This window comes from Hordeum vulgare, chromosome 6H (genome assembly GCF_904849725.1).
Source record: "Hordeum vulgare subsp. vulgare chromosome 6H, MorexV3_pseudomolecules_assembly, whole genome shotgun sequence".
NCBI classification, from domain to species: domain Eukaryota; kingdom Viridiplantae; phylum Streptophyta; class Magnoliopsida; order Poales; family Poaceae; genus Hordeum; species Hordeum vulgare.
Window position 1 is genome coordinate 531,826,893 of NC_058523.1, and position 10,303 is coordinate 531,837,195.

At 47.9% G+C, this 10,303-nt stretch overlaps 2 protein-coding genes across 2 annotated transcripts; both read right to left on the bottom strand.

Annotated features, from left to right (window-relative positions):
- Positions 1 to 1,923: 1,923 nt before the first annotated feature.
- On the bottom strand, positions 1,924 to 3,264 carry LOC123403575 (beta-1,3-galactosyltransferase pvg3-like). The gene has a single exon (XM_045097498.1). It carries the CDS (start codon positions 3,159 to 3,161, stop codon positions 2,082 to 2,084), a length of 1,080 nt encoding a protein of 359 aa, XP_044953433.1. The 5' UTR covers positions 3,162 to 3,264; the 3' UTR covers positions 1,924 to 2,081.
- Positions 3,265 to 5,684: 2,420 nt separating this feature from the next.
- On the bottom strand, positions 5,685 to 7,142 carry LOC123405776 (GDP-L-galactose phosphorylase 1-like). Its single transcript, XM_045099337.1, is given in 6 exon segments — positions 5,685 to 5,885; positions 5,984 to 6,079; positions 6,081 to 6,233; positions 6,273 to 6,458; positions 6,542 to 6,784; positions 6,834 to 7,142. Coding segments are annotated over 6 exon segments (1,188 nt in total).
- Positions 7,143 to 10,303: the final 3,161 nt, after the last annotated feature.

The window sequence follows — 10,303 nt, forward strand, 5'->3', positions numbered from 1 at the left end:
CCCGATCACCGACGCGAATCAGAACACCAACACGTATTGGGGGGAATCAAGAGGGTGTTCGACGAACGCAAGTTGGTCGACCCCGACTTCGCCAACATCCACTTGGACCGCGGCGACAAGGCCATGGCGAACCACTGGACGACGATCCAGACAACCTGCAACAAGTGGCATGGGATCGTCGAGGAGGTCGTTGCTCGCCCGGGGAAGCGACACCAACGTTGAGGGTCAGGTATGGACGTAGTTCGCCGGCCCAGTTCGCCGCTTCGCCATGTGCTTTGCCAACACGTTTTGTCTGGAGCTGTGCAGATGGTTCGGATGTTCGGCATGTATCGCCAAGACAACAACGACCAAGAGTTCAAGTTCCTTCACGTGTTCTCTAGGATCGAGTCGTGCGAGAAGTGGAGGGAAGTTCGGCTCGCTCTCGCCAAGTCCAAGGAGACCTACAATCCGGACGCGTCTGCCCCCGACTGCGGCAGAAGGGCGCCCCGATGACACCAAAAAAGCCACGACGGCGAGGGACGCGGCGCCCGCTGCCGAATGGCTGCAATCTTCGATCGAGCAATGCATCGCCGACGCCAAGAGGAAGGAGAAATCCGTTGCGCGATGATCGGCGTTGATGACGAAGCAGGACGTCAAGCTCGACCTTCTCAGTACCAACGTCGCCGCGAAGAAGAGGAACACCGACCTGACGTTCTTGATGGGAGTAGACATGTCGACGATGAACGAGCAGGTGAAGGCATGGTACCTGGTGGAGCTAAACCTGAAAATGGTTTCATACTTGAACCATACTTGAACCATACCCGTTCATTTATCTCTCAAAACCATACTTGAACCATACCCATGTAGTGTCTTTTTTAGCCCAACCAAAACCAAACCCACTATTTTTTTCACCCAAACCAATTTAAACCCAAAACATAACCATGGGTTTAAACCCAGTACATAATCATGGGTTTGCTTTAATGTACATATGATTGCACAAATTGACATGTTAAGAAACAAATAAGATAGAAAAAGCATAAGTGCATCTACAACAGTTTAGAAACAAAGTAATCCTTGAGATACAGTCAACACACAGTAAGAGGCAAAAAAGAACATGTCAATGGCTGATAAGCTCACTAACAAGTGTACTAAAACTAAATTGCTTAGCAAAAGCACAAAAAAACACTTCCGATTTTCATCTGTTGTTTCCCCATAATACATAATTACATAGTGCATTACAGCATGCACGCGGATCAAAGATACTCGTTCTCGGTCATAGTTGATTATTGCATATAACCAATGCCTAGAAACTGGTTTGGACCCATAGTTTATAACCGCTAATAACCAAACCGTTTAAATCCATAATCAACTATACCCAAACTGGTTTCTCCACATACCTAAACCAAAACCAAACTAAAAAAATCTCAGCCGAATAAAACCTGAACCAATCAAACCCAAAGTAAGAACCGAACCGTTACACCCGGTTTTTAATAACCATTCTCACGTTTAGGTGGAGCGCGGCCTAATCTTAAACCAGATGCCTGTGCCGACGGCGACCACGGTGACGACCACGACGGCAACACCAACGATTACGCTACTATGAGCCCGACCCCGTCCAGTCCCGCGGCAGAGGAGACGCACTATGTCGAGCCGACCGTTTGATTAGTTTCATATCTATTATTCCTTCCTTTTCATTGCCGAACTATTGAGTGTGTTTGATCGCTGAATTATGACATGCTGATCGCCGAACTAGTGACGTATTTTTAGCAACGAAAAACATAAATTTAAAATAGTTGATGTTTGGGGACCGAAACTTAACGACGCGGCTCGAAACTCGCTCGTCCGAGGATGAAAAAAGCGCCAGCCAAAATGCATTCGTCGGTTGCGCTGGGCCGTTGAGAACAAATCTAGTACTGTACTAGAACATACGTCAGCTCTTGTGTGTAATTTCCTGGCAATCTTCCGTATGCTCCGTTTAATTTGCTCATACAAGTTTCTCCAAAATCAATGATGACATATGTAAGTACAAGTAGTAGAAGAAATAAGCGTCTCTTTTCAAATGTAAAAAATTATCCAAAAAGGCAAAAAGAAGGTCGAAACAGCTAGGGGTCGAACTTGTAGAACTTGGAGGGCTTGAGGCCGGCGGTGAAGTTGAAGTATTTGAGGGCGTGCGCCCACCTGGGGTTGTCCTTGAGGCGGTGCACGGCGATGGTGTCCGGCACGAACTCGTGGGAGCACTCGTCCACGGGCACCGGCAGCGGGTAGTCGTACATGGCCGGCTTGGCGTTGAACCTGTTCCTCCCCTTGCCGCCCACCCTGAGCCACTCCCCGGTCATCCTGTCCTCCGGCCCGACGGTGCGGCCCCGGGTGACCTCGCCGGCGCCGGCCACCCACTGCACCAGGTCCCACGAGAGCGCGTAGCCCATCCCGGACATGTACCCCCTCCCGGGGTCCATGCTGTTGCAGGGGATGGTGGCGCCGTAGTACATGTCCTCCCGCGGCATGGCCCCCAGCGACGCCACCAGCGCCGGCAGCCGGATGAGGATGTCGTCGTCGGCCTTCATCACGTAGTCGTAGGGCGCGTCGGCGTAGAGCGCCGCCACGGCGGTGAAGAAGGTGTGCGTCTTGCCGCCGTTGAGGTTCTCCTCGCAGCCGTCCAGCACGATCACGTCGCCGTGCGCCAGGATCTCCAGCGGGACCAGCACGCGCTGGTCGTCCTTGTAGAGCCGGCAGAAGACGAACCGCACGTCCACCTGCGCCGCCAGGGCCGGGTCGGCGGCGAGCTGGAGCCCGTACACCATGCGCAGCAGGTGGCGCCGCTCGTACACGTCTGCCCGGGTCAGGATGCCGATGAGGAGCCGGAAGTCGGGCTTCCGGGCGTACGCGACGGCGGACGCCGACGACAGCGCCGTGGAGCCGTTGGCGGTGTAGGTGCCCGGCGGCGGCACGCAGGAGCTCATCAGCGACTGCAGCTCGAACTCCTTGGGGTACACGAAGAGGTAGATGAAGGCGAGGAGCAGGATGGGGAGCAGGACGAGCGCCTTGCTGGAGGTCGACAGCCTCGGGAACCCGACGTGCTGCTGCTGCTGCTGCTTCCTCGCCGCCGCGGCCTGGTGGTGCTCTCCTCCGTGCTTCGCGGCGGCGGCGGCCATGGACTTGAGAAAGTTGCTCGGCGCCGGCATTGATTATTGGTCCAAGAAGAAGATGCTGAATGAATCGCGAGCTTGATGGCTTCGGTGTAATGAAGCTAGCTAGCTTCTCGTGTGATACACTGATACGTGGGGGAGTTTGGGATGCACGGTACGGCCTCACCCTTTGCGTAAAGGTATGCGGAGCGCGGCATGCGAGGGCGCCGGATATTTGGGGGAGCGGGCGCATGGAGTCAACGCGCGTGCCTAGCTTGCTACGGCAAGCGCACATCAACCTCTCCCCCTTCTCTATTTATTTGGTCAACAGTCAAACTGCAGCGAATGAACCGGTGACAACGTCCTGTGTGACACCAGCTCTCCAACCGAGTAAGGCCATGTTTAGAACCATTCAAATTATATAATCCAGTTTTTATAATCTATTCTGTCTTTAAACAGGACAAATTATTGTCTAGATTATAAAAACCAGATGGATAGATTATTAAAAACTCATAATGTACTCTACCCCAGCTAAAATCAGATTATGGATTGCTAATGACCCATTATCCTTGTAAAATTGGAGATAATTACATTCCTGCCACCGTCACCCTCTTTTTTTTAAAAAGAGGGCAGACAGGTCATTATGTAATGTAAAACCTGGACTACAGTTTATATAATCTCGCATCCAAACATGTACACCTAGATTATTTTTATAAACCAGATTATATAATCTATCTTCATAATCCAGATTATCATAATCTATTATGGTTCCAAACAAGGCCGGCCCTGCCCAGTTTATGTAATATGGTTTTTATAATCTTATGTTTACAAACAGGACAGTTTATATTGTAGATTTTAAAAACTAGATGACTAGATTATTAAAAACTCATAATCTACTCTACCCCAACTAAAATCAGATTATGGATTACTAATGACCTATACCCTTGTAAACCTTGGAGATAATTACCTACTACCACCGCCATCGTCCTATTTTTATAAACAGGGCAGACATGTCATTGTATAATGTAAAACCTGAATTACAGTTTATATAATCTGACCTCCAAACATGCCCACCTTGATTATTTTTATAAACCAGATTATATAATCTATCTTCATAATCCAGATTATTATAATCTATTGTGGTTCCAAACAGGGCCTAAACATCGGGATACATCTCGTCTCGTCTCCCCACGGGAATGCCTTCAAGTGAAAAACACCACCGGCAAATCGAGGCGCTAAAATGAACATCGATTTCAAGTTACCATAAAGGGTTTTCACCTGTTTTATATTACTAGTAAATATGCCCGTGTGTTCAACGGGTTCATTGCGGAGCAAACACCTAGGTGCAACAAGCATATTTAGTCATGTGTATGCAATTAAGCTAATTGATAACTGAAGAAAGAGGACAATATATGAAACTTCAAGAATTACTCCAGCATCATGCCCAAGAATTACCGTAACCAAGTCAAAGCCACAATGTCCAGGTATATGTAGTCAGCAACATGAAAATTCTTGGTCTAATCCTTGGCTAGTAACATTATTTTTCCAGAAAAAAATAAACTGAAACAGGGGCTTGTATCATATCAGCGAAACTGAAATTATGAGCAATCGATAGTAGCACCAATTTTTAGAAAAAATAAACTGAAACAGGGGTAGATCCAAGGTGGGAGGATGAGTTACATTCATTATACAACAGGGCAAACAAAGGAAAATTGGTTGAATTCATGCAGCAACGACGTGCATGACCTTTGGTAACATCTGAATTTATCAAATCAATCATGTATTTTCGTGTAACATCTTCTTTTGGAATAAAAAACTATAACCCATTAAATATGATAATTCGAACTTAGTCTTACCAACTCACATTTTTTTGAAACCTCTACTGACGATTGTAATAACAACACAAAAGAATTCAGTCGACACAATAAAGTCAGACACACATCAAATCTTGAAGCATGCATAGCCTGCTGCATTTGGCAGACAGGCTGTAGGCAGCCCTTTGTTTCAGTGATCTATTCCAGATCCTTTCAGTGGCATGTTGGTAAGTTATTCAGTACATGAATTTTGTCACAACCATCATTTATTTCAGTGTCTATCTGAATATATTGCACATCTGTTTGGCTGCATGCCCTGTTTCTGGAGCGGATCGGTGGCTACTCCACTACAGTTTTCTTTGTGTTGCACTAGAAGCAGAAGCAGGCCTGTGGGATGGACACTGACGAGCAGCTCGCCCGTGTTCCCCCACATGCCCGACGAGCAGCCCGTCCATGCTCCCCGCATGGGCGACGAGCAGCTGCAGCCGGGTGTCGCGCTATATGCGATGGATCCTGTCGATCTTGTCCAGACTCGGTGACGGCGGAGAAAGCACGGGCACCGCGGAGCGGAGGGATGGGGGAGAAAACGGTGTATGGGGGCGCGGCGGCAGAGGAGCCGCCATGGAAGGTCACTACATCGGCGTTGACAGCGGGCGAGCGCGCGTCCGACGGCCCCGCCTCCATGCCTCCCCTCTGCTCGCCGCCATGAAAAAATAAATGCCAATTTTTTTTTGGCTCATGCAGGTCTCGAACTCGCCTCCATGCCTCACCTCTTCAGCTCCCGGAACTCTGCTCCAGACAGGGATGCTTCAACCAAAAACCTGCATAATGTTACCTCAGATGCTTCGTCGTAGTCCTTCCTCCTCCTCAGAACCAGATGGTCGCTGAGCTCCTAGACTGCTGGATTGATTGTCATGTCGAGAATTTCCTGGCTCGCCTTTCCAGAAGTCTGCTTCTCGGCATAGCACTGGTCGATCGAACATTTCAGAGGGAGGTAAAAATATTAAGCCGATAGTCCAGTTCTAGATCACAAATAAAACTGAGGTTGCATTTGCAGTACTGTACCTGTAGTAGAAGGAATACTCTCTTGGCAGATTCAGAGATAAGAACATTGAAAGGTCTGTTATTCTCTTGCAAGAAGATACATGCATTTGAGACAACCCTGTGACAGATCCTCCAGGCCCGCTCCTCCTTCAAATACAAAGCCGCTTACTGGGTACTTCACCAACTGAGAAATGCCGACACCGTTCCCTATGAATGTTAGTCCCTCTGTTGGCGCCTTTTCGACTGGATATTGCACTTTCAGATAGTATGCCTGACAAGCAATAATCAATGAAGTTTGAGTATGACTAACTTGGAAGTTGAGGTGATTGATTGTTGCAAAGGCACCCAGACTGTTATAGCCAACTCTGAAGAAGGTATTTCTTGCCTCCTTTGTGACGTACATGGCCAGTAAGAAGCTCTCTTGATCAACCCTTTGCGGTAAGTATTCCTGGACTTGAGGGATCAAAAGCACATGACAGTACCCAATTGGGCTCACCTGTGACACAGAATACAGAAATGGAAAATCAGTTTTCAATCTGTCCGAGGTAGAAGTAATATCAGAGATGAAGACACACTGACGTTGATCAAAATGCTGCTAGGAGAAGCTGAAACAGTGGGAGGAGCTCCGTCAAAATACTGGGCAGAATCATTCTCAGTTTCTTGGAACCTGAAGATCACCTCCTCTGGTTTAACTTTAGTGAAATTGAACTTCTCACTATGAAATGGCTGGAGGACTTGGTTCATTCCAAATTCAGTTGGCTGCTTCTTCCGGTCACGCCTTTCTATCAATGTTGCAACAAAATTCTGTTCTCCAGGTAACACCTGTGATAGTAGCAAATTCAGCTAGGGAAAGCAGGTCTGTGGGATGGACGTTGAAGAGCAGCTCGTCCGTGTTCCCCACATGCCCGACGAGCAGCTCGTCCGTGCTCCCCGCATGGCCGACGAGCAGCTGCAGCCGGGTGTCTCGTGAGATGCGATGGATCCTATCGATCTTGTCATTCGGTGACGACAGAGAAAGCATGGGCACCGCGGAGCGGAGGGACAGGGGAGCAAACAGTAGAGGTATGGGGGCGCGGCGGCAGAGGAACCGCCATGGAAGGTCACTACGTCGGCGTTGACAGCGGGCGAGCGCGCGCGTCCGACGGCCCCGCCTCCATGCCTCCCCTCTGCTCGCCGCCATGGACGGTCACTGCATCGGCGTTGACTGCTCGCGAGCGCGGGGGTCCGACACCCCGCCTACGTGCCTCCCCTCTGCTCCTCCTCTCGCCCAGGCAGCGTGCTCGCTGCATCCTTCAAGTGCTCACCGCCGTCGTCCTGCTCCCGATCGGATCGGGAGCGCCGCTGCTCGATCTGCCGCCCCAAAAAATGTCGAACCATTTTTTCATAACTCAACGAGGATTGCGGGTTGAATATCCAAAACATCAAGGACGTTTTTTGCAAAACAGCGGCGACGTATGACAGAAGCAGTAGCTGCTTTATTATTACTAGCAAAAGGGCCCGTGCGTTGCAACGGAAAAAAATACCACACGCTTTTAATATTTTTATAATCATTTTGATTTATTAAAATAATAAGCTAACTAACTAATATAGTCAGTCATATTCTATTTTGTTGAGAAATCAAACCGTCCATTGCTAATTCCACCATGATGAGAAATTGAGCGGGACAAGCAAATCAAAACAAAAAGGCTACGTGAATTGATCAATGGACTGTTATCTTATTTCACTCATGGGATAGAGAATGTGGGATCAGATGACAAACTGAAGGTGGTGTTCCATTCCCTCTCTCTACAACAATGCAATCTTACATTCAATACGTTCATTCATCAGCAAACAAATTCTCACAAAACAAGCCGGTGCTTGGCACACCGTTGGAGGCATGGGGAGGGGATCTCACCAGATGATGAGTTCCTGTCGGAGGAGGGGATACGATGAGGAGAGCAAGGGTTAGGCGCCTCTATCTGGCCATAAGGAGTCGTCGTTGTCGCGTCATAACCTCAGAGTTCCCCATGTGAGCCATGGAGGCCCGCCTCCACCTGCAAGTACTTCGCTCTGCCGCGCCTTATCCGCACGCCGCCGCCGTTCTGCATCGAGCAAACGCATCATCCCAAGTCGTCGTAGCTCTCGCGTTGATTTGATCTAGAAGCTGTGTTCGAGCGCCAAAACGGGGGCAGCAAGCGGACAGAGGTACGCCCGCGGAGGCGGGTGGGTTGAGATCGACAGCAGTGGTGGTTGAGGCCGGCCGCGGCGGCGAGTGGTGTGGCAACGGCCTGGGCACAGGCCAGGATGGACCAGGGTTGACGCGATGCGCTCGAGCGCCGCAACGGGAGCAATGAGCGGGGAGAGGTACAGCCGCGGAGGGGCGGATGGGTTGAGATCAGCAGCGGTGGTGGTTTGCCGCGACGCCGAGTGGTGTGGCGGCGGCCTGGGCGCACGCCAGGGTGGCCCAGGGCCGACGGGAGGAGGCGATGCGTACGGGCATAATTTTTGCACCGAATCATTTTTTCCTTTTGCGTTGCAGATAAATGAAGAAGCGCGGGTTGAATAACAAAAATTACAGGAACTTTTTTATAAAAATATCGTGATGAGTTTTCCGACGGAAGCAATAGCCGCTTTATTATTAGGTATAGATTATTATTATTATTATTACTAGCAAAAGGACCCGTGCGTTGCAACAGGAGAAAAACAATTATAATCTCCAATGGTGCTGATATATTATGTCTTTAAAATTTTAGGACATTTCTTGAAATGCATGAACATTTTTTGAATTAGCAAACATTTTTTTCAATTGCACTCAAAAAATAACACACAAACTTTTTTTTTCAAAATCATGGACTTTTATCGTTTCCACCAATATTGTTCTCAAAATTATGAACATTTTTCTGAATACACGAATATTTTTACAAAAATCCTGAGCATTTTTTGAATTCACAAACATTTTATATTTTCTTCAAACTTTTATTTCAAAATTCCCAGTTTTATAAATTGCAAAAGTTTTTCAAAGTTCTAAATTATTTAAACTAAAAAATGGAACAGAAAAATGAAAATAAAAAATGAGACTAAAAACAGAGGCCCAAACTGTTTTTAAGATTTTTACACGGACTTTTGTTTAAAATCGTTGACTTTTTTATTTTATGGACATTTTCTCAAAGTTTAAACATTTTTTTATATGCAAACATTTTTCAAAAATCCTGAGTAGTTTTGAATTCTCAAAAAAAATGTTTTTTTGAATATTTTATTTCGAAATTCTAAATTTCTTAAAATTGAGAAAAGTTGTTTGAAGTTCTAAATTATTTAAAGTAGAAAAACAAAATGGAACTGAAATGAAAAATAAAAAAACTAAACTAAATAAACAGGCGCCCACGCATGGGCTGGCCCGAACAGGTGTGCTGCATCTTTTTCCAAGGCCCAAAGCGTAATATAGGAGGTGACTACATGGGCCGGCCCAGTCCGAAGATTTTCCTGTTTGAAACGTTTTTTATGACTTATATGTGGCATTGGTGGGTAATTTTAGTCAACTTTAAGGGCAATTTGGATGACGTACGGAAGAAGCACTATTTGCTTTATTAGTAGGTAAGATTAGGGAGAGATAAAAAATCAGCTGTGTGATTACCTTAAAAACAAATCACCCCTCCCCCTATCGTTCTTGCGAGCAACCGGAGGGCGTCGCCAGGGGAAGCCCGGTCAACGGTGGCGACGGAGCTCTCTTTCCTATCCGCATGGGGGTGAGTGGTGTGGGACGGCGCTACCGAGCGGAGGTGCGACACTCCATGTGTGATGTTGTGGCTGCGTAGCGGCAATGCATGCTCGTGTCGATAACAACGGCTCGACCTAGATCTGGTATCGTGTCGGCTGTGGACGACACTGTTGGGGATCGTTGCATGGGAAACAAAAAATTTCCTACGCACATGAAGACCTACCATGGTGATGTCCATCTACGAGAGGAGATTTGGATCTACGTACCCTTGTAGATCGCACAGGAGGAAGCGTAAAGTAACGCGGTTGATGTAGTGGAACATCATCACGTCCCTCGAACCGTCCCACGATCCGTTCCGATCTAGCGCCGAACGGACGACACCTCCGTGTTCAGCACACATACAACTCGACGATGATCTCGGCCTTCTTGATCCAGCAAGCAAGACGAAGAAGTAGATAAGGTCTCCGGCAGCGTGACGGCGCTCCGGTGGTGGTGATGATCTACTCCTGCACGGCTCCGCCCGAGCTCCGCATAAATACGATCTAGAGGTAGAACTATGTGGTCTAGGGTTGAGTTGCACGTGGCAAAAGTTGTCTCAAATCAGCCCTAAAACACCACTATATATAGGAGGGAGGGGGAGGGCTAGC